Raw genomic sequence first — 23,623 nt, 5'->3', positions numbered from 1 at the left:
TACCATATGCTAACCTCTCTTGTTATCCTCCCCTCCCTCTCTAACTCTCACCTCTGCAGGATCCAGCCCGCCCACGCCTAAAGGAGAGAAGGTAGCAGCAGCGTTGGCTGTGAGCACATCTTACTGGTGGTTCAGCTCTTGCTGCCTTTGTCTTTATTTACCTACTAATGTTTATTCACTCTATTCTGTATTGTATAAACTGTCTTATGTATACCTGATCTATAGTGTATTCACTTTCTATACTGCGGTTTGTACACCAGTTTCTGACACTTAATGGTCAAATCTAGTTACAAAAATAAGTGCTCCGTGATGCACTAGATGGAATTGTTGGTGTTTTACTGTGCATCAGTTTCTTTCCTTCTTCTTCTTCTTTCCATCTATTTTTTCTGTTACTGTTTCATATTGAGGAAATGACAAATGTAGACATCTGTTCCGTCATGAATCGGTCTCATCTCTCCACAGTGAGTGTTTAAGCACCGACCTGTGGGAGAGTCCAGCCGTCCATCAGTGATGAGGTCACTCCACAGGCCGCTGCAGGTTCCCTTTGGACTGAACGCTGTCTGGTGACTGACCTCCCTGTCAGGCTGTTCAAATGGGAACAAAACACACAGGGTGAATCTAAAACCTAATGCTCACTAACACCACGCATTTCACAACTAGTTCATTATTATAAATACACTTCCAGATAATAGAGACTATTGTTGCAAATCCCGTTTATTCCCTGAGAATGTCTTGTGCAGCTGTACAGTTCAAACTACTACAAAAACCTTAAAATGCATAAACTTGGTAATCAAACCTGTTCTCGGGCTGCGATGCACAGAGTGTAAGGGTTCACAGCAAGGCAGTGATGTAGTAAAACCCCAGACACCGCCTCCCCCTCCTTCTCCAGGTGGAATGGTTCATTCCAGTGTCCCCCGCTCTTATCTTCCTTGTGTCCCGACCCGTTGACCATGGTGAACATGATGGAGACATCCAAAGCGTAGTCATTCTTGTTCTCTATGTCCCACACAAATACTGCCACTGGGAGACTAGAGTCCTGGGATAAAGGAGATACACATTGGGAAATAACTTTTGGGAAACCAGCATGTCGACAGGCACCGTCTAAAATGTGCATTTCAAGATTCAAGGCTTTATTGTCATTAGCTACTGTGTAGATATGGCAATGAAAAACTGAGGTCACATGCTATTTCACCACAACCTAGAGTTTCTGCTATATATTCAAAAGTGTTGGGACATCAGTTGCTGAAATGATTTGAGGCGTTTTGGAGATGAAGCAACCAAATGACTTATGTTTGACTCTTGTTTGAGTTGGTGAAAGTAGGTGAAACATCAATCATAGTCTCGGGGTTTCCACATTTATATTGACAAGCTTGAGGGTTTTTCAACAAATACCTTCTCATTATTCAGGTATCAGGGGTTAGACATGATGCGTGTCATAATTAGATTGATGCAACAATATTATCATAAGTCTATTATAATGTATGAGGTCCAGGGATGTCTCAGTTACCTGGTAGTCGTGGGGGATGACTGGGGAAATCTGCCTGCAGGTTAAAGTGACGTTCTGTCCCGGCAGGTGGTAAACGGTCCAGGCGCGGGGGTACAAGGCGTGATAGAAGGCGTACTCTCCACAGTAGCCCCAGTTCCAGCCCTGCAGAGTGGGAGGACGCTCTACAGAGAGCACCTGCTGGTAAACCGTTTGCCCTCCACGGCGTAAACAAACTGTAAACTAAGAAAGAGAAAAGGATGTGGGCAAGTGGAGAATTTAATCTGTGGTTTAGGAGATTAGACATTTATAACCAACAAGTTCTGTATGTGCAATTTACTGTTTAGTGTACTGCCTGAGCCTTCTTTAACAATGTACATTTCCCTTCTTCGGGACTAATAAAGGTTTTCTGATTCTGAATCTTCCTACATTTCCCAGAATGCCCTCTGACAACCCCCAAGAGGCATGTCTTGAGCCTGAATCTGCCTCCAGTTAATGGTTCTACATTAGGGTGGTGTGCACTGTAGTTAAAACCAAGAGAGCCAGTTTTTCCAGGGACAGAATGAGTCACACCCTTTTCCCAAAACACACCCACCATGCATTGCAGTTAGTTTGCTGAGGCTGCTGTCAGAAGAGAATCGCCTATCTGTCTCCTAGCATTTATCTCCACTGTGGTCGTATTTGAAATATATGGTATTTTGCGGTCTACATTTGGCTCTTTCCTTTGGCGAATAGAAAACAACACCACAAATGAACAAAGTAAATACATTTATGTAGATTAACTTCAGCGGAATGTTTTAAAATAAAAAAGTGCTTTAGGGATTTGTTTTCTCATTAGCATTTTGTCGGTACTTAAAGGAGACAGTTCTTATGAATTAAGAGAATGGTTGACTCACATTCCTTACTGAATCACAGGTTAAAGGATAAACACCAACAAATATGGATTGCAGCAGATACATAAACATGTTGTTAATTTGGAAATAAATAATAACATCTTATATATATATATATATATAGACCTAGGACACCTTCACGTAACAGGCAGTCGGAGTTGAGGTGACTGAAAAATAAGCCAATGAGCTATTGTATAGGGAAAAATATATAATGCCAGGAAAATATTCCTTAAATAAGTCATTTTAATTAATGAAAGGCTTTAACCATAGTCTCTGCCTACTTCTATTTACCTGGTTTGCTGTGACAGTTTTATAGTGGTACATCCCGGGGTTAAGTTGCCATCTGCAGAACTCCCCCCTCCAACCTCTCGTGATGGTTCCTCCTCCGATACCACCAAGTGGAGCACCTGCAAATTAGAGTATCAACTGGATTCAGTCACTTCCTTATTACTTTTAGGAGCTTAACTGGTCAAATTCAAGAGTTATAGTACTGTATGTTTTGGTGAAATATTAAAGAGGATGTAATATCACAAGCTCGGCACACTGTAAGATCCTGATCTCACCATATATTTGTCGCAAGGGTTGGGCACGAAACATATCAATGAACGGAGCTTTCTTTTCCACCTGGGTCTTTTTGTACCACCACTTCAGATACCTGGATGAACACACAGAGTATACAGTACAGTTACAACACAGCACTGAATGCGCCCTAACTGCATGTGTTACTTTGAATAAACATGCTCATGATATTAAAATGCATTTATAATTATCCATACAGTGTAATTGGTTAACATGCTTTTTCTGCAAGCTCTTTTTTTCTCGCTTGTTTAAAAAGGCAGCTTCCGACGTTTGCAAGCCCCGGAACCAAAGGTGGACAACTTGCACACACGCACAGGCAGAGAGAAACGAGGGCATTGTGAAGCTGCATAAAGGAAGAGGGGAGGACTACTTTATCTGAGAGAGGTCAGCAGTGTGAGGTGTGCATGAATGTGAGTCTAGGTGCAGCACTCGCTATCAGAGCAGGGTGTAAAATATTCATTAGGCTAGGTTACAGCAGGTTACGGACAACTACAAGAGTCCGAGGGAGATCACAGTCATCGCGAGCCTTTATCTGTTTATGCTTTGATGTGTGAAGTGGGGAAGTCTCAATTCATATGCCTTATCAGTAGAAAGCTAGCTGATGCTGGGTTGAGGTCATACTTTTGTTTTAGTACAAAGGCCATGAGTTCTGCAGAGAGCCGGCTGCAATGTAATAAAAGCCCCTAATTACATTTATTCTGCATCACTTGGCTAACGCTTTGCTCCTAGACCTTGAGTGCTTCTTCAAAATGTCTCCAGAGGGCTTTAGCTAAATGAGAAAAACACAAGATGTGATAAACATGTTTACGTTCCCACTGCCAATAATGATCCTAATGTTTCTGCAGAAAGCTGACAAGGCGGTGAACGACACCAGTGAGAAAGCACTTACTAATGTTCTCACTTGGTCACTCCAAAACCAAGAAAGATCCAGTTTAATATGATGTTCGACAGATAAAAGCAGGATATCACCATAATTGATAGACTGGAACAGCATTGTTTTGCTTTAAAAATGACTTGAACGATGAATTGATCAAAGAATCAGAATAGTAAAATAGTTTTTCAGTCAATGGGCTAACCCTCTAGTCCACCATGTAAACTTATATTGATGATAAGAAGTCACAACTCTGAGAAGCTTAGTGCTCAGCATTCTTGTTTACATACGAAAATACCGAATAACTTTTGAGCCACAGAGGGCTTTCTGCTTGTAGCCATGAACATCGATCCCATGCCAAATTGCTGTGAATGCCGGAGCAGGGCCTGAATGTATTGCACACGAACAGAAAAGCTCAGTCCAGAGAAACAACAGTGAGATGAATAGGTTTGGTTAAAGTGAGTAATTCAAAGCCATGGCAGGTTGCATTATAGTCAGGAAGGTGTTGTTCTGCAGCTCAGCTGAAATTCCAACAGTTAGACCCTCACCCTGATAAGCTCTGAATAAAGGCAAAGTATGCAAAACTGAATCTAACCTGTGTGTGTGCTCAAGCTGCCATGTTCTCCACCAAAGACCAAACCTACCCACAGCTGGCAAGAGCTTGCAGCAAAAGGGCAAAGTTCCCTTACTAAAAGATATACAATCCCATTGTTACTTTCTCCTTGAATGTGTATTATAAGAGCTGTATGAGCTTGTTTGTTCTTGGTTCAGTATACTGTGCAAATAGCTCAGAAAATGTACAGTATTTTTATACATTGGTCCAACAGTAAAGGCTTCTTAAAAATGGGTTTCCTATTAACCCAGGTAGAACCTCCTACTACACAATAATAACTACCCCATTAGTGTGTACAATAACTAACTAACTATAAGACTAACCTTAAAGGGGACCTATCATGCAAATGCACTTTTGTACGTTATTTTAGTCAAGGAACTCACCAAGTGTCAGAAAACACAACCCTCTCTCTTTTCCTCCATACCCAAATCTCTAAAAACGGGGCTGCAACGGATCTGATACAGACTGATCCAGATTTGAAATATCTCTGACGTCAGTGACGAGGAGCTCCGCCTATATGGGCAACTCTCCACCTATCAGAAGGAGACAGCCATTGCCGTTTGAAAGCGCTGGATACGCTGTAGTACATATGCCAGGCCTGTAGGTGGCGCTGTAGTCTGCCACAAAAGCAGCGAAGAAGACTTCTCACATAATCAGCCCTTGCAAAAACAGGGCTAAAAAAGAGCAAATAGAGTGAAATGAGTGATGGCTAAAATGCATGATCTGTTTGGTATTTTGAAAAAAAAACTTCACAGACATGTTATATATAGGTATGGTCCTACAATATATTATTCAAATATAGCATGATAGGTCCACTTTAAGTGAGAGTTGAAAAAGATTGAGTTTTGTTTCTCAGTTTGCACATGCAGTATGTGCAATATAACCACAACATTGTAAAGGATTTCTGAAATATGAAGCAAGTTAGTGGTTTAACGCTGAGTTAAAAACATCTACATTGCACTGCGGGTGTCACATGTTAAGACAATGTGAACAAATGAAGAAGCAGTAAATAGCAGAGATTTGGATGCATAGAAAAGCTTAAAGTGACTCAGTCAAAGTACATATCTTTATGGCCATCATCCACAGGGAGTCTAAATCAGTATAAATCAGCCGAGGCCTGATGCCAGACAGACATTGACGGTCACAGAGACAGGCTCTCACGATTGAAATGATAAGACAAATGTTGCTGGCTGTGTGTCGACAATCCACTAAAGCAGCAGCATGTCTTTGTCAGGAAAACAAACAGGATCAGATCGACAGATGTTGAAATCTGTACTGGATGTTTTTTATAGCTTTAGGGCGACAATTCAGAGTTGTATGCTCTATATCTCTGAGAACTTTTCAAGCATCATGGGTGCATGAGTGGAGAAATTGGCAAATCTCAATCTTGTAAGACTTGGAAGAGTAAATGTCCTGAACCTTGAACTAACAGTTGACCTGGATCTAGGGCCAAATACATGCCCATTACCTCAGTAAGGATGGAATGTAAGCACATACTTTTGATTAAACTGAACATTTACAGAGAAAACTTTGTGTCTTGTTTGCCGTTTTTGCAAGAAACACAAAGCACTATCTTATCATCCCCACTGATAGACAAAGCTAAATGGTAGACTGTGTTGCAAAAGAGCCGTTTACTCTGTTAATCAGTTGCTACACCTATCTGGGTGAGACAAAAGCTAATACACACAGCATTCATGCGTTATCAGTTTAAAATGCATAAGAAAAAATGGGTATACTACTGTGTTGGTGCTTCTTACTGTGATAAATGCTGAAATGTATGTCATTGACACTGCTCTAAGGTAGACAGTTATTAGTTATATCATATTTAAGTTGATAGAAAATTATATTTGATAACTTGTGCCAGCCTTAACCACTTCAGGCAGGATTACCTGCTCTCTGTGGTGGCTTGAGAAATATGACACTGTATGCCAATGCCTCCCCAGGTACTCCTCTGTCAAAGCAGTCTCATGGGTTACATGGTATAGAAAGGTTCATTACATAAGATGGAGGTGTAAACTGAAAACACCCTGTGTCAATAAAGGAACTAACCACGGTGTGCTCTGAGGCATAGTGTTGATTTAATGAATTTTCAATGACAAATATTTGTAGTCGGACCAGTTCATGTACCACAGGAAAATGGGTGTGGTGCTGTAGACGAGGTGGTGCTGATTTTAAAACTTGCACAGATAAATAAGTAACTCCCATCTCATTTAACCCATGAATGTCTCACCTGATCCCAAGCCCAACGTGCTCCAAGACGTTGGACAGCGAGACATCCTTTGCTTGAAAGGGCTTCCTCTTCTCCTTGAACTCATGTGCCAGACAGATACGCCAACCCTCCTTGGGAACTCCATATCCCATTTCCTTGGAGACATACCGACTCATAAGGTCCGCTGAGGATTTCTCACCCCACTCTGAAGTAGTCATTTTAGCAGGATACAGGTGAGGGGAGCTTAAAGAATGTATGAATGGGAGTAGGAAATCAGGAAGATCTCACCACTTTGATCAAAAGTCAGTGTATGCTTTCACTGGAAGTAGCATGGGAAATCTGCAAGTAGATGATCAAGAAGTTATTCATGTGGGGTAAACTGGTTCTCATCCAACGAGTTCTGAATACCTGCATTTAAATAATTGCTCCCTCTTGTGTAATGTCCCAGTGCCATTATAATACTCTCAATATCCACAGGAGAATGTAGCCTCTATAGCTCAGTATGTCCATATCCTCAGGGGCTAGTCTCTGGATTCCTGTTTTCAGAGGTAGCAGACCCCTTGGCCTCCTTTGCATGTAGTCCGGACGTTTTTCGTAATGACAGTTCAACAAAAGCCGGGAAACCTACAATGACATCAAAGAAGATCAATTCAAATGGTTAAAAGGAGTGATCCCATCCATCTGGTAGAAATACAAGAGGGCCGATATCGTGCAAAGCCGCAAACTGACAACATTAGTTAATATGAATCATGTAACGTTAGCTACCCAACCGCTGGTTACAGTGGCAAACTTTATTAGCTATTAGCAAAAAGCTGACCATTGACAGCAGTAGAGAAGAGTAAGTTATTTGTTTTAATACCAGAAAGACGTCACTCCACAGCAGCTCCAAACCAACCTCTGTCTGCAGGACTGTAGCTTCTGCTGCTAGCGCGGTGCTCAATCTGCTCAATATGCAAATGATTTACATTTTTCGCTGTAAAATAACAAGTATATGGCCTCAGCTCTGTCTTTCAGGTGACAATTTCGATCAGGCTGCATACGCACTCCCCTTGCTTTTACAAGATTGGCCGATTTAAACGTCAGCTTAGCTAGAAAACCCTTTTTAGATTACATATTTTGAAGGTTGATAATTGATCCTTGAGCTTGATAAAGTCAAAATCAGTAAACCACCTGGTAGTAAAGGAAGCCTGATAAGTGAACCGCAGGGATACACAGTGCAGGAAACCGGCAAAGCCGCTGCTGAGACTGTACCATTCTCAGTAGAAAGGGGGACATGTATTAGTTAACACTTATACATTTCGCCTACAATTGACAGCCATTGCTCCATGTGAATAAATATAAAAGTATAAAGACCGTATTGAAAGGATTCCTGAAGAATGTGAAGTGTTAGCGCACATAATTAAATGTTTCTTTTAAATATTGAGCTTACGCCTCCCTACAAGTTACCATAGCAACAGTCCACCTCTCGCTAGCTGTGCCACGGGACGGCTTCTAAATGGTCGACCAAAGACTTTTACTGTAACTCTACACTGTCGTTTTATTTTTGTAAAAAAAAGTTCGATTAATATCGAGGTAAAACAATGATGACGGACAAAACATATTCTTAAAGAAAATGTTTTTTTCTTCTATAGTTGTGATATTTATATATTAATTGTGTATCCCTTGGTCAGTGCTTGGTCGTACGTAGGCGGATGTGTTGTTTAATGTAGCTGAAATGCTAGCTAACCTCATACGCCATGTCTAGTACTTTGGGAAGGAGGGTATATTTGCTTTCTCGAAAGTACATTTAGGTGCTCCGATCTACAAGACAGCGTTTTGCCTCGCAACAGTAACGTTTGAGGCCAAGGTATGTATGTTTATATTGACCCTAAAATAGTAGCTTTTAGCTAGCAAGCAGTCCAAACTATTCAGCTTCTGTTTAGCATGTAGCGGTATGTGCAAACCTGCAGTGTTTGATTCCAGAATAACAAAGCATGCTTGATCTCAGTGCATTATGATCGCCACATTAGTGATGTTATGTAGTAATGTAGTGTTTTTGGCGTCTAACGTTACAGATGATCGAGGTGGTGGCCTCCATGGCCCGAGGCCCTGTGTTTCTCGCCGGGGAGCTCATGGAGTGTCTCATAACATTCACCAACCCGATGTCCCACCTGTCCACCTCTGCCAGCAGGTAGGGTTTTAAAACTCTAATGTATTTACTCATAATAGGTATGATCGTTTAAAAAACTCTCTTTTGCCCATTGCTGTGTTCAAATATTAAGGTGTTCCTGAACCCTGAAAGCATTGATTTAGTTTATGTATGCAACATGCAGTGCCCATGGAGCCTGATAAGAGTTAAGCTATGTATATGTGATCCTTCGAAATGCCTTTTTTGTGTGAGTCTTGTAACACGATAAGGACTGGGACCAGTTAAATCAATCGTGTAACTAATCACTCTGTAAATACCCTTTTGTAACTTTGTGTTTTCTGCCTGTGTCTCAGTGAGATGCTGGCATGGGCCAGTGCTCAGATCCACTGCCAGTTTCATGCCAGTGAGAGCAGAGTGGCTCTGCCGACCCAGGGCAACAAACACGATGTCCAGGCTGAGAGCAACACAGTGCTTATTCCAAGCAGAGGTTAGTTTGGGAGAGGAGAAAAGCAGTAATGAGTGTACATGAATGATCTGTTATGAAGAAAGGTTCTGGATATTATAGCACTGTTGGTTAGCCTTATTGTTTTATTGTAATATGCCTTGAATCCAATCTATACTCTTTTTTTTCTTCTACAGGAGAGCGGGGTCAATGTGTACTGGACACACCACCTAAAATATTATTCTGTGACCTGCGCCTGGACCCCGGGGAGAGCAAAACCTGTATGTACATTGTGAAAAAAGTTTACATCCATACAAATCACTAGTTTTACAGTATAAAGTTTTTGGATGCTTCATATCTAATTTTCCACAAATGGTCGTGCAACCTTTATAAATACACCATTTTGTTTTTGTCTATCAGTCTGACATGAGTGCTCACTCTTCCACAGATTCATACAGTGAGATCGTACCCATAGATGGTCCTCCTAGTTACCGTGGTCAGGCGGTGAAGTACGTGTACAAACTGACCATCGGCTGCCAGAGAGTCAACTCGCCCATCAAACTGCTCCGAGTTCCCTTCAGAGTGCTGGTTCTACAAGGTCAGATACACTTTCGCCTACCCTTAAGTTTAGTTGCAAGCATTTTGCACAGCAATGCTTCCAGTGCTGATAAAGTGGCGTGACTTAAACTTTAAAAGCTCATGAGAAGTGATTACTGTGCTTAAACAAACTTTATTTAGAAGAATTAGAATGATAAAAACAATTACAACAAGAACTTGATAGCTAACATGATCCTGTCTGAACTGTAGGCATGCCAGAGCCTCCATTTCCCCAGGACGAGGAAGTTTGTCCCTCCAACCCTTTCCTGGAGGAAGAGGAAGCGAGCCGCAGGGATGCTCGACCTTTAGAGAGAGCTCTGGACATGCTGATGATCACCACATCGAGACGCTGCCTCCGTGAGTCTCATCGTCATCTCGCTTTTCTTTGCTGTATTTTGAAGCCCTATGTCTCACACCAGTTGCCTTTTTAATACAAAGCATTATTCTTTTTTAATCCGTTTTTATTTTTGTCTTTTTAAATTGAACCTTTTCAGATTATGTACATTTTATGTTATCTATCATTCCCAAGTAAAAATGTAAGTTTAGAGCTATTAACAAAATGGTGTTGCCTCTCTAGCTCAATTGTTAAATTGATGACAGCGAGATGTAAAAGATGTACCTTTGTTTACCAGCAAAGCGGCTAATTTCAAGCTAGATTTGACATGTTTACCTATTACATGTGTCCTGGATGATAAAAGTAAAAAAATATAGTAATAATAAAGATGTAAATAGTAATAGTGTTTTAGTAATTGCTCTCAATCTCTAAATATGACTTGTGAACTAAGAGAGTGGATCACATCACTCCTGCTCTGAAATCTTTACACTGGCTTCCTGTGTGTCAAATAATAGATTTCACAATCCTGCTGCTGGTTTATAAAGCACTGAATGGTTTAGGCCCAAAATACATTTCTGACCTCCTGCTAAATTATGAACCATCCAGATCTCTCAGGTCTTCAGGGACGGGTCAGCTTTCTGTCCCCAGAGTCAGAACTAAACATGGAGAAGCAGCGTTCAGTTATTATGCTCCAAATATCTGGAACAAACTCCCAGAAACCTGCAGGTCCGCTGCAACTCTGACTACTTTTAAATCCAGGCTGAAGACTTTTCTTTTTGTCGCTGCTTTTCATTGAACTATTCATATCTTAAACTGCACTTTCATCCATGTATTTGTTCGCCTTGCCTTGCCTTACCTTGCCTTGTGTTCTCTACTTCTTATGTTTTCCACACTTCTTTATTTCAATGTCCTAGTTTGACTTTATTCCTTTTGCTTTGTCCAGAAATGTTTAATATCACCAATATGCGTGGGAAAGTGGCAAAGTTCTGCATCTTCAAGATGGTTTACAGACTCGGCGAGGACATCGTTGGCACATTTAACTTCTCAGAGGGAGATATTCCCTGCCTGCAGGTGTGTTCTCTCTTCTCGTTCAAGCACACTGTGGTTCATTTTGTTGTAAAATGTTACCTTATATTACCCTGCGTGTATGTATTCCAGTATTCGGTGAGCATTCAGAGTGAGGAGGAGATTCAGCAGCAGCACCAGCGGCACCCCGGACAGATCCTCAGTGTGACAGGACACGGGCGCCACATGGAGTCGTGCCTGCACACCGCCTCCAGCCACTTCTCTCTGCCCATCCCGCTCAACGTCACGCCGGGCTTCAGCACCGACATAGGTCAGTCATCTGTCGGCTGAAACATGTCAAATATGACATCTAGTGATATTTCAGACACCGTATTTCAGATATTTTTACCATACTTATAATAATAATAATATAATACACTGTGTTCTAGCAATCAAAAATGGCACCAATGGGGCGGTCTCTACTACATTGGCTTCTACTGTAGATTAGTGTTGCTCAAAAGTCTTGACATGGAGAAGATTTGGGTGTTAGACATTTTATTAATATAATGTCTCATGAGCCATCATTAGACTAAATGTTACTGGAAATGACTCGAAGGGAAAAAATGAATAAAGTGGAGATTTTAACGATTAACTGTTTGAAAAATGTAAATAATCATACTGTTAACTTAACTATCAAATGTATCTCTGCTTCTACAGTGATGTTGAGGTGGCGCCTTCACTTTGAATTCGTCACCGCCCGGGAGCCTATGGAGCCGCCCACAGTTCTGCAGAACCAATCAGAGGTCACCGTATGGGCAGGGGCGGAGCACGTGGACGTGGACACCTTCAGCTGGGATCTGCCTATCAAAGTCTTCCCCACCAACCCGGCCTTGGCATCCTACATGTCCCACTTTTCAGGGACCAACAGCATCACCATTTGACCGCTGTGTGTGTGACTTTTTGAACGTGAGACATTCAGGCATCAATGGGTGTGTGTGAGAGACACTGTTAGCACAGGCGCACATTTCAGGAGCATTATGTTTTTGTTGATTCCATTGTTTATGCAGAGCCAGTGATGGATTCCATATGTATATTATGCAACCTATTTTTTGCCTTGTTTCTTATGCATTTTGCAGTGCATCTTAACCTTCTTTATTTTTGGACCTAATGACATGCAACTGTGTTCGTGGTTGCGGTGTTTTTCTGTATTTATTTTATTTTTGATCCCTTGATCGCATACTAGCTCTTTATCATATTAGGTAACAGCTGTTTCTTAATCCAAATGTTTTTCCTGTATTCCTTTCAGCTTGTGCAAAGGCTGCATAGAAATGTAAATACTACAAGAAAAAATAATTAAAAGTGTGATTTAAATTTTGAAAGATTAGTGGGAGGAAGCCATTTTCTTTTCTTCACAAAATTCAACATTCTTTGATAAAAACCAGATTTTTATTAAGAGGGTAAATGAGTTACAGCAGAGAACAGGTCAACAGGAATAGTTATATATATTAATGTACGCTTATATTTGCTTATATTTACAATGAGTCATTGTTGGATTAATAGAAGAAGCAAAAACATACTGAAAATAAAGATCTAAATATAGATGCTTACGTTTTTACCAAGTTGTTAACATTTAATGCTCAGTGCTAAAACATATTTTCAGATAAACATTTCACTCACATTTCCTTCATTTATAATACAATCCAGAAAGAACAAATGCTGTTATGTCTTATATTGATACAGTTTGTGAATAAAGTGGTTACTGGTATGTAACCCTAGTGAGTACTGGTTCCACAGCAAACAGCTTGAACAGGTAGCGGTGTCTGAGATGGCTTCTACCAGTCGAGCTGCTGCTGCTTCAGATCAAAGGAGCCGTGGCCGGGGTCCTTCATGCCCTCCCCGGGGGAGCAGGGCAGGCGGGGGTCGGCTGTCTGGACCAGGGACACGCTGCAGGTCAGCTGCTCCACACGCAGCTCACACCACGCGGGGAAGTCCACCGGCCGCTGCACCCTGGACCGATATCGAGGTAAAAGAGAGGAGTCAGCAGCTTTTCCGATCACTCTTAAGGCGTCAAAAAACACTTTTCCTTGAACTCTCCTTTTTTTCTTTTCATTTGACTCATTTTGCACTTATAGGTTGCCAAATATCAAGTGAATCTTCCTAAACTAAAAAGGGTTCCTTAATAAATGCACACAAACGTTGTTATGGCCTTGGAGATGCTATTAATCAAACAATAATAACAGTTCTTCAGCATGACCTTTGTTCTGTGGAACCCTTACAGGTCAAACATTCAGCTGGTACTTAAGTCAAAATGTACATAGTATTTCTAAACTGTATTATGCTATAGTAATTCAAGTTCTGCCTGAATTTTGTGCATTTCCACAAGCGATCAATTAAGTATCTTGACATGTATTAATACATGATTCATTATTAGTTGATTTTATTTTGTATTATTAGATAACAGACACATTTAGTTGAGGAAAAAGTACAATATTTGCTAATAGATTGCTGTGGAGTAGAAGTAAAAGTTGCATTAAATGGAAATACTCAAGTAAAAAGTATCTCAAAATGGTCTACACGTGAGCAAATGTGCCTGCTAACTGTCCACCACTGTACCTACATTTCTTGATGAAGACACATCCGTTTTGATACCGATTTGCTTCTAACCACATAGGTTTTGTGTGTACTCACGTCTCGCAGCAGCCGACTCCCACAGGGTGCAGACAGGTGCACTGCATGCAGGCGTTATCCATCCAGCTTTCCCCCAGCGAGTAGTTCTTCCCCTGGAACTCACACAGTGCTGCAACGGCACCAAAACAACTCAGAAACATTGCAAATATGTATTTAATTGTTCAGATTAGATTTTAAAGCATGGGATCTCACCTCTGGAGTTATAGTGGCACACCATGGGAGCAGCAGACCCAACGCTGGTCCACAGAAAGAAACCTGCAGCGGCAAGAACCCAGTTAACCCCGACGAGCTCCATCTTCATCTGGTCTGATCAGCTTCTGGTTCTTCTGCTCCTCCTGCTCCCTTATTTATACACATCCTGGGGCTTTACGAGCCTGGCGTGGAGGTGTGGTCAGACCGTCATGCGGCCCACAGGCCTGGCGGAGGAAGGTGTCAGCGGTGCCATCCATTGGGGAATGAGGAGGTGGTGGTCTGTGTGGAGAGGGGAGGGGGGGTGTAAGGATCTTGGCGGTGTTTTGGCACTCCGGAGATCACCTCGCTGCGCTTCAGTGGGCATGAACTTCTAAAAAGTGATAGAAACAATGACACATCCATGTGGTGACTAAGAGAGGGAAGGGTAGGAGAGAGGTGAGGTGGAGGGCAGGGAGAGAGGAGAGAGAGAGGGATGGGATGGAATTATCAAACATGATTCATCACCATTCAACCTTTCATATGGCTTTTCAGCCAGGTCGACGTCCAGTAACTAAAGATGTGTCTAATGCAGGCCTCACTCCTGTCCCCAGAGTCCAGAGTAAACGTGGAGAAGCAGCGTTTAGTTTTTATGCTCGATAAACCTGGGGAATTTATTTATTTTTAAATCAAGTCTCTTGTTGGCCAGTGCCTTTTATTAAATACATTATTTTCCTTTAATTTCATAAGCTGACTGCACTCTAACCTTTATTCTTATACTTTATATCCATCTTCTTCTATTTTAGATGGCTTTCTATTTCGCTTTTTACTTTCGTTTGCACGTTGTCTCGTGGTGAGCACTTTCCTTGTTGCTAGAATGTTACATAAATAAACAGACATTAACTTTTCTTCCCTTAATGTACATTTAAAACACATGCCTGATACACTAAAAGTAATATATCAAATGTCTACACTCAAAATATAGAGTAGAAAGAGCTTCACGTGTCTCCACCAAAATCATCAAGACACTAAATGAGGGAATACATTTCTTATGATTTGATGTTCATTCCTCCAGTAGAGTTAATGTTTCATTTCACACCCATCTGTACGTTTAACCACACTGCACACATACATGTATAATATGCATTTCTGCTATAACCTCTGACCCCTACCTCCTGAATGACCTCATATTAATGATGTCACACTGTTAACTCCAGTCTGTGACCTCATGCCAGTCCCATTCAACCCATAAAGAATGATGGATATGCAGAGTATTAAGTAACAGGGAACATATTAAATAATATTTATGTAATTGCCTTAATAGAGTCGTTTTGCTGCCATTTCTAGGTCAAGAATGAATCGTCAAGCTTAAAATAATAAAAAATGTTATTTCTTAATCCCATCTCTTATCACAAAAGGTGTGTGCTTGTTTTCATAGTTTGGCCTATATGTTTTCGATAACCCAAAATCCATCTTCCACTGGTCTTTAGTTTGCTGTATGTCATGCACACGTGTGCATTTCTGTGTAATCTTAAAATATAAGATGTGATCTGACCCTGACTAGTCAGCATAGTGTCGCTGCCTGGGGAAACAAAACATTAGCTCATCTTCTTCCAGTTGTTTGCTGTCTGAGGTGCGAGATCATAGGAAAAGTCCTCTCCAGCCTCTCACAGGAGGCCCCGGGGCCTCTTAACGTGGTGGTTTACGTGTTTTTTCTCTCGTACCCCTACAGTAGTCGGAGAGTGTTGATTGGCCTCATCAGTCCGGGGTGCTTCTTCATTCATTGGATGTGTATGACTCACAGTTGCCTCTCTCAAGCTGTACATTTGTTCTATGAAGACTTATTGCAGTTAAAGTATTGGTGCCCTTGACATGAGTAATACACAGTTAACAATAAATATCGTACCTGATAGCAGAGATGATTTGAGGAGGTCAGCGCCAGCGGTCGGTTTCAACCTTTAATTGATTTGATTCTGATGCTGTTTCAGACGTTGGAAGATGTTTTATTGGCAGATGTTCTTACATCAGTTCAACTCGGGTGGTGCTGACCTCTTCAGCGCCTGAGGGTCCCATACAATATCCCGACGATGAGTTCACAACCTGATTTGACAACTGGTTGTCGTCAATGTGGAGGAAAAGGGAGGACCCCATAAAACAAAAGATGAGGATTTTCCTTACAAACGCCTGTTGCCCTTCACGGATATGCATTTCATTAGGGACAAGTGCGTTTGAATTTTGGTGACCTTTCTGTGAAATGAAAGTTCAAGGGGCTGTCATCATGTTTTGTAACAGGAATGTTTTGATGGGAGTTTTTAACACATAATACATATTTTCCATATAGACAAACTGCAGCCTTAAAATCCAGTGAACTCATGCTATAAAAACTGAATCTGCATATTTCCACAGCTGTATGTTTCTTCAGCAAATAATTAATAATACACATACCAATTTCAATGCAATTTCTAGTTTAGAGTATGCCCAGTTCACATAACCTAAAATGTGGTGTATTAGATATACACTTTATTGATCCTAATTTGGGATTTTATTTTTCGTCACAGCAGATAGATAAGACATTAGACATGAATTAAAGGTCAAATGAAATACAACAGGAAATATATATATCGTTAGTGAAATATAAACAAATGACTCCACCTTTTTTCTTTATTTGGGTGGAGAACAGGTTAATGTGTGTTTGGGCTTTGCTGCTCCACTCTTCGGTGAACTGTCACTTTAATAAGCGTATTGTTAACCCCGCCTCTTTTCTACTTCCTCCTTGGTTCTATCAGACTCGATAAATCCCAACCCGATACAATGATTTCCTGTTGAATTTATCTATCGTGCTGTATCGAGGATTGACTACTCTGGCCTGGCTGTAGATTTTGGCTGATGCTGTGTTGTGAGTAGCTTATCAAAAACATTAAATCATGCCCGGTGAGACAGCGGTTAAAATAATGTCTTTACCGTGAATACACACAGTACAAGTTACATTTTTAAACTTGTCTACACGCTTATAAATTAGCTTTCCGTGTGAGAGGTAGTTTCAAACGGTGTTTTTGTGCCGAGGCCTTGTCGCAAACCCAACCGTTCGCCAAGTCTCGTATAACCGTCCGGGATTTCATGTTGTTCAGGTTTTTTATTAAAATTAAGTGTTTTTCCGTCGGAAGATGGACACTGATAAATTCAACTATGTTTACAGCTGTGACATGGACATCAATGTTCAACTTAAGATGTAAGTGTTGTACTTATAATGCGTTGCTTATGTATCCAGCAGTGTAACTAATCTATCTTGTGACTTGACAGGATACTTGGTCTGATTGTGTGTCTGTGTGAGTGTTGGACGACATGTGTGTATTTGACATGATTTTATGACTTTTAATCAAACAGACAGCGACATGCGTTAAAATGTGTATGGAGATGTATTCTTACCCTGTATTTCAATCAGTTTTTCCATTTATTACTGGACATAATAGGCATTAATTTTGATGATTAAATAAGTATTCATCTGGCCAACATGTAATCATTTGCTGTTGCTCTATGATTTACGTTGTAATAGTAGATACATAGGCATTTTATGGACAAAGTAATTGATTAGTGGAGAGAATAATATATACGTTTATTGAAAATGATCATATTCTTTATTTTTATTTCTATTGTGACCTATATATGTAAGAAGAGTAAGCCAATACTCACATATGTGAAGCCAAAGCTCTCCATAGTAGCCTAATAGGATACATTGTAAATCCTGAGGGGGCATTACAATAAACCCTTTGTGGTTTGTAACCACTCTTAAACAATGCTTTTGTTATTATATCATTTCTCTTTAATCACGTCCTCCATGCACACCACATGAAATAAATAATCAAAATGTTGTGGATTTGTAAAATGTCTAATTAACTGTCTAATGAGTCTGGTACAGAAAAGGGTTTTTATCATGATTATCAAGAATATCAACATAATGTGAAAAGGTAACATTGATTTTAAGTTACCAAAAATCTTAAACCTGCCAAGAAAGTTCATTAATTTGACCTATCTGTAAGTGAACACGTGAGAGCACTCTTGAAAGCATCAGAAAACAACGTCTCCCCTTCCTAACCGCCCTCTCTGTCTCCTCTCTTCTTCCAGAGGCAGTTTAGAGGGGAAACGAGAGCAGAACAGCTACAAAGCTCTGCTGGAAGACCCCATGCTGCGGTTCTCCGGCCTCTACCAGGAAAACTGCTCGGACCTCTACGTCACCTGTCAGGTGTTCGCTGAAGGAAAACCTCTCGCCCTGCCCGTCCGCACCTCGTACAAGGCGTTTAGCACACGTTGGAAGTGAGAACAAATCTGTCTCTTTTCTTATTTCACTCACTTAACAGACATACCCCTTTTGATGCCATTGTAAACATCTTTGTAATGTTTATTAGAAAAATGTTCACCTTCAAAAGAAATTCCTTCTCAGGAAAATACTTCTTTATTTTGCCTTCTTCAGAGCTTAAAAGACACAAACAGCACCTAAAAAACGTGCAAATCCTTTTTTTACTGTAATTAAATGTTAGTTATTCTGACGTATGTATCTTTCTTCTTACACTCACCCCTCTACAGCTGGAATGAGTGGCTGCGGCTGCCCGTCAAGTACCCGGACCTTCCCCAAAGTGCCCAGGTTGCTCTCACAATTTGGGACATATATGGACCTGGCAGAGCGGTCCCAGTTGGAGGAACCACTGTCACCCTGTTTGGCAAATATGGGTCAGTCTAAACTCGTTAAAACTGTAAAAACATGTTGGAATATTCTTTATTTTGGCACCAGGATTAATCATTACTTCACTTTACAGCTGCACTTTGTAAGATTTGAATGTTCAATTAAACAAACGTGATTTTAAAACACCTCCGACCTGTTGTCTTCTAGTATGTTCCGGCAAGGGATGCATGACCTGAAAGTGTGGCCAGGTGTGGAGGGGAACGGAGGCGAGCCCACCACCACACCCGGACGCACCAGCAGCAGCCTGACGGAGGACCAGATGGGCAGACTCGCCAAGGTACTGTATGTCTGTGGACAGGAGAATAGGGTTAAGGATTGGGGAGAAAAGGGATGTGGTGTGTTACCAAACGGCTAAATAAATGGATAAGGGAAAGGAACAAGATTAGGGACATTGTGTGTGTGTTGGAAAAGGTGGACAGATGTGTCTAAATCATCATCTGTTCCAGGGCCCTGACCTGGAGATACTAGGTGATGTGAGTACAAGAGAAGGCGTTAGTGTTGGCACTGCAGTATTTGTGCGTTTGTGTACTGTGTGTGTGTGAAACAGGCCATGGTCCAAACGTATTTGCAAAAAAAACCTCTTTTCCATCATTCACTGCTTAAATGAGGATTATCACATACAAAATAAAAACCTATTTACTGCAATACCTTTTGACTTTTGTGTGAACACTTGTCTGTGAAGTTGTACGGCTTCTTGAAAGCATCACACACATTGGGTTTTGAATTATTTTCTGCTGTTGCCATAGTGTGTGTGCATGTTTTTGTTGTTTATTTGGACACAAGAACGTTTTGGCCAACTTGTTGCAGCTTTTTGGAAATATGTATTGGTGGGCTCGTTTGATTTGAGTTCATCTGATTGGATGTTAACTATTTCATTCACAAAATACATTCAGATATATCTTTATCAATCCTGAGGGCATAGTGCCAACTCTAACTAGGGCTAGGCTTCCTGTTCATGGCCCAATGTGTGCTTACACCCCTGACCCCCCCACTGGTGAGTTGATTGGCTGCTGAGTGTGTGACCAGAGACGCTGGATTGGCTGCTGGCACTGGATTTGTGCATGATTGGGCGAGCTGTTTGCACATCAGCCACCATGCTGCGACCAGTTCTGCCGCTACAGAAATCACAACCTCTGTATTGAGATTTTAATATTTTTGTTAACCTTTTTTCCTCCTCCCATCCTCCTCCATTTCTCTCTCCATGCAGCTGACGAAGGCCCATCGACAGGGCCACATGGTGAAGGTCGACTGGCTGGACCGTCTGACCTTCAGAGAGATTGAGATGATCAACGAGGTGAGTGGGTTTAGTTGGACTGTGTTTCAAAACAGAGCTTTGTTTGATCCTAAGGCCTGTACTACGAAGCTGGATTTTCGCTTAGCCGGCTAACTTCAGGGAAAGCTCGGGGTTTCCGGTCCTACCAAGCTGGTTCTCTTTTTAGCGGGCTAGATCTCCATGGTAACTTATGCTGAGAGGCTAACCTGCTCCGGAGCAGGTTAGGTTGCAGGCTAAGAGCTCAACTCAGTGAAAGCACCACGCCTGCTGACCAATCAGAGCTCAGTGTGCGGAGTTTAAAGCGATCGAGTTATATTACAGGAGAAAGGAAATACAGAAAAGCTGCCGTTGCAGGAAAGACGGCCGGCAAAAATCACCGACTGTGTGAACGTGAACATTAATAGAATATCACCTCCCATCTTCAGAGCAATCTGACTATTATAACATTAGCGTTAAGAAAGCTTACTTAAATATCTGCCACAACATAAGTAACCGGATCAGAGTAACATTAAGTACAGTACGCGGCATATCACATCATAATGTATCATATATTTCCTTATCTGAGTCAGCTGAGCCGTATCTGGCCGTGCAACACTTACAGTGTCACATGTATGCAGAAGTATTATTTTAAGCAACACATTAAGTTGACGAAACACTCGAGACAAATGTAATTAAAGTCAGATCCACTCGTGTCTTAGACGGGGCAGTGATATCATAAACCTGTTAATCTACGCATTCAAACACTTTTTCTTTTACTAGCTGTATTCACCTTGCAGGTGCAACTATGTGGCTTTGATCCTGGATAAAGTGTTTAAGTCATGGATGTTTAAAGTTTAACGTCTTCATATGTGTCTAATTATATAGTTGACTTTTCATTCAGGAAGTATGACGCTGCGCTGTCAGTACGCTTCTCCATGTTTGTGATTGGTCGAATGCTCCAAATCACCCCCTTTCATGTGAACGCGGCACTCACTAGGAGAGAACGGCATGTCCTCATTGCGATTCCACTTGATAACCCGCGTCGTAGTACGGAGTTTTAGCGATAGCGCGTATGTTTTGGATATAGGCCACCGCTAACTTCAACCGACTATCCATGTTAGGTGAACCAGCTGCGTGAGTATACCCCCCCAGCTCCATCAAATACACCAGATGATGGGAATATCTTTAGATTCTTATACCAAGGGTCCATCCTCTACTAAGACATTGTTATCTTGGTTTCCTCAAGGTTTTCACCCGATGTGTTTAAATGCTAAGTTTCTTGTGTAATGAACCTCTGCTATGATCTCCTGGTTGGCCGGTCCCCAGGTTTGGACTGTGCAGGGCGAGGAACATCTCCAATCTCTTTCAGCGTAGCTGACGGGAGGTCCTGGGAGGTACAGGATATACCTCAAAGCTTGCGGATGTCTTCCGATCTTTCTGTTTTGTGTCTTGTGTGGTCTGTGTTTTGTTTGGAAATTCCTCAAATATATATAATGTATTATTTGTTGGTTTATAATATTTGTTCTTATCTTTTATATTCTTATAAATGATCTTTATTTGTTGTTCTTTATTATAACTGTTTGTTTTGTTTGATTATTCTTAATTGTTTATTAGTATTCATTTTGATTTTTTTTTTTATGTTATATTTTAATGATCATGAATATATTATGTGTATTAAATTTATTACTATTTCTGTGTATATTTTTAATATATTTTCTGACATGCTTATTTGTGTTTATATCATATTATCAAATTTTATTCATTCTTTCTTTGACTGCAAGCTGAAAAACTATCACTTAGTTTGCTTGTATAAAAAAGAAAAAGAGTATTTAATAGCAAGCACGTACTGTTAACGATTGAATAGATATGCAACGGTTCATCATCATCATGGTAGCAGAGAGTAACTGGATTTAAGAGGAGCTTTTATATTGATAATATGTTGTATGTGATGATAGAGTTTTTGTATTGTTATCTTTTCTCAGCAGAGGAGGAAACCTGAGAGATACAATTGTTTTTTTTTTTTTTATTATTGATAGTCAGCTAGACGGTTTTTATATCGGTCTACTGTTGCTGTTCATTCTCGTTTTACGTGATTTGTTGTTTTATTTCTTTATAGACCACAGTAAAACACCATGTGGAGATGTTTTTTATTGGTTCGGGATCACTGTCTTTTTTGTGTACATACTTTTTCCTGTAACATCTGATAGAATATAATTTCTTATATCCATTTTTCCAAATATAAACTAATGGCCTTTTTTAGACTTAAGGTAGTTATAGGAATATTAAAATTGTTTACAAACTTCTGCTCATTACAACTTATAAACTACATCTGAAAACTATTAGGTTTAGAGGTGAACAGCCTTCTGAAAATATGAAGTTAGGCACGCCGGCCGCAAGAGTGGCGTGTGTGGGCGCGCTGCGAACGGAGCTGTAGGTTCGACCGTACCCATTGGCAAGCTGTCGCGCGGTTGAGTACCTAAAGCTGTTGAGTTTAAAAAAGCATATCTTCTTATTCATTTATTTAGTCGGAGCGCGTTGTTACTTGGGCGTGGCTGGCTCTGCTTGTTTTTGTCCTGTGTGTCGTTCGTACTAGTGTGACCTCGCCCGGCGCGAGAGGGCTGTGGTGGTGTTTTATGTTTTCTGAATACTTTCAGAATATGTGGCAGCAAAAACGATTTGATTGGCTGCCAAGAAATGTTTTCAGTGGCCTGCCAAAGCACAGGTGAGAGCGCGTGGAAGTCTTTTAGACCCAAGCGCACATGAATACTGATGTGTTTGGGTGGTAATTCAATTTGAAGATGCACAAGAGTTAAAGAAGATATCAGTTTGATCAAGGGCAGCGTATATGTGGTCGATTTGAGCTACAAGAAAAGCATAAACTATACAATCCTGGTTTGAGCATCTATTCACCATCTCGTTAATTCCCATCATCGACATGAAAATATGAAAGCATGGAGTGACTTTTGTACCACTGTGTCCTATCATTCTACCTGAATGTGCCGTCCTTATCAAGATGAATGGAGATCCAGTCACGGAGGAGACATTTTCTCATTACTCTGCCTTCCTATCGTCAACCCATATTTTCCAGGGACCCTTTTCTCTCCCTTCATGGCCTACGTGTAAAGCTTTCGTCCGTCTCTTCCAGTTCAACCACTCATTCGCCCTCCTCCCATACTATCACTATGCAGTCTGCGTGTTGCTGAAAGCATCAGTAACGGATGCGTTTGGTGTTTTCCCGGGGTCCTGATCTGTTTTTGACCAGTGGAGGTCACACAGGCTGGTCTTTCGTGATCTTGATTGGATTAGCATCCGCGCGAGGGCGGAGGTAAGTCAGCGTGGAGTCGGTATCGTGCAGGGGGTTCAACACCAGGCACGCTAATGAATCGTAAACGTCAATAGCGCGTTAATCCAGTATACAACATGGGCCGCCTCAACTAATTTCATGCAAGTTTGCTGCATTGAGGACTTATAATGACTTCCCTTTTAGGGGTTTTTCCGATGGCGTGGTTACAGGCATGAGGAAAGGTAGGGGTCCGAGCGCTCTGTTCCAAGGACATTTTGAGCGAGGAGCAGATGGGTGCTGATGGACGACATCTGGCGGCACAGGCTTGATTCTGTGACCT

General features: G+C 41.1%; 4 protein-coding genes across 6 annotated transcripts in view; 2 read left to right on the top strand and 2 right to left on the bottom strand.

The window, feature by feature from the left end:
* Positions 1-345: 345 nt before the first annotated feature.
* Positions 346-7,937, bottom strand: LOC104958190 (non-lysosomal glucosylceramidase-like). Its single transcript, XM_010785912.1, has 8 exons — positions 7,508-7,937; positions 6,670-7,272; positions 2,940-3,031; positions 2,668-2,783; positions 1,508-1,726; positions 797-1,036; positions 482-584; positions 346-392 (listed from the first exon to the last, which is right to left on the bottom strand). The coding sequence occupies exons 2-8, from the start codon at positions 6,864-6,866 to the stop codon at positions 346-348; spliced, it is 1,014 nt and encodes a 337-aa protein (XP_010784214.1). The 5' UTR covers positions 6,867-7,272; positions 7,508-7,937.
* Positions 7,938-8,374: 437 nt separating this feature from the next.
* Positions 8,375-12,769, top strand: rgp1 (GP1 homolog, RAB6A GEF complex partner 1). The gene is made up of 9 exons (XM_010785911.1): positions 8,375-8,494; positions 8,703-8,818; positions 9,130-9,263; positions 9,416-9,499; positions 9,667-9,816; positions 10,026-10,172; positions 11,093-11,220; positions 11,308-11,485; positions 11,872-12,769. Exons 2-9 carry the CDS (start codon positions 8,703-8,705, stop codon positions 12,093-12,095), a joined length of 1,161 nt encoding a protein of 386 aa, XP_010784213.1. The 5' UTR covers positions 8,375-8,494; the 3' UTR covers positions 12,096-12,769.
* A 102-nt stretch (positions 12,770-12,871) lies between these two features.
* Positions 12,872-23,623, bottom strand: part of msmp1 (microseminoprotein, prostate associated 1) — a 21,788-nt gene continuing 11,036 nt past the window's right edge. Inside the window, exons 3-5 of one of the 2 annotated variants that reach the window (XM_010785908.1) lie at positions 14,035-14,137; positions 13,843-13,951; positions 12,872-13,161 (exon numbers count right to left, since the gene is read on the bottom strand). In XM_010785908.1, coding sequence (XP_010784210.1) covers positions 12,987-13,161; positions 13,843-13,951; positions 14,035-14,137 — 387 coding nt within the window. In that variant the 3' untranslated portion in view covers positions 12,872-12,986. Of the gene's footprint in view, positions 13,162-13,842; positions 13,952-14,034; positions 14,333-23,623 lie in introns of those variants that run through there. The other variant, XM_010785907.1, reaches the window with a different exon arrangement.
* The window catches only part of pik3c3 (phosphatidylinositol 3-kinase, catalytic subunit type 3), a 15,464-nt gene continuing 8,726 nt past the window's right edge, over positions 16,886-23,623 (top strand). Inside the window, exons 1-6 of one of the 2 annotated variants that reach the window (XM_010785909.1) lie at positions 16,886-17,239; positions 18,133-18,321; positions 18,592-18,735; positions 18,896-19,025; positions 19,195-19,221; positions 19,956-20,042. In XM_010785909.1, the coding sequence (XP_010784211.1) occupies positions 17,175-17,239; positions 18,133-18,321; positions 18,592-18,735; positions 18,896-19,025; positions 19,195-19,221; positions 19,956-20,042 (642 nt within the window). In that variant the 5' untranslated portion in view covers positions 16,886-17,174. The remainder of the gene's footprint in view (positions 17,240-18,132; positions 18,322-18,591; positions 18,736-18,895; positions 19,026-19,194; positions 19,222-19,955; positions 20,043-23,623) is intronic. The other variant, XM_010785910.1, reaches the window with a different exon arrangement.

Source organism: Notothenia coriiceps, unplaced genomic scaffold, assembly GCF_000735185.1.
Source record: "Notothenia coriiceps isolate Sejong01 unplaced genomic scaffold, NC01 NC01_scaffold00028428, whole genome shotgun sequence".
Lineage (NCBI taxonomy): Eukaryota > Metazoa > Chordata > Actinopteri > Perciformes > Nototheniidae > Notothenia > Notothenia coriiceps.
This window is presented reverse-complemented; position numbering and strand designations above follow the sequence as displayed.

Bases quoted from the DNA above. Each gene is read 5' to 3' on its own strand.
- LOC104958190 (XM_010785912.1), bottom strand. From the start codon at position 6,866: ATGACTACTTCAGAGTGGGGTGAGAAATCCTCAGCGGACCTTATGAGT. The intron at 2,784-2,939 runs GTGAGATCAGGA...TCTAATTTGCAG, and splicing joins ACCCTTGCGACAAATATATG to GTGCTCCACTTGGTGGTATC. The intron at 393-481 runs GTCGGTGCTTAA...AATATGAAACAG, and splicing joins ACGGCTGGACTCTCCCACAG to TAACAGAAAAAATAGATGGA.
- rgp1 (XM_010785911.1), top strand. From the start codon at position 8,703: ATGATCGAGGTGGTGGCCTCCATGGCCCGAGGCCCTGTGTTTCTCGCC. The intron at 9,817-10,025 runs GTCAGATACACT...TCTGAACTGTAG, and splicing joins CAGAGTGCTGGTTCTACAAG to GCATGCCAGAGCCTCCATTT. The intron at 10,173-11,092 runs GTGAGTCTCATC...TGCTTTGTCCAG, and splicing joins CACATCGAGACGCTGCCTCC to AAATGTTTAATATCACCAAT.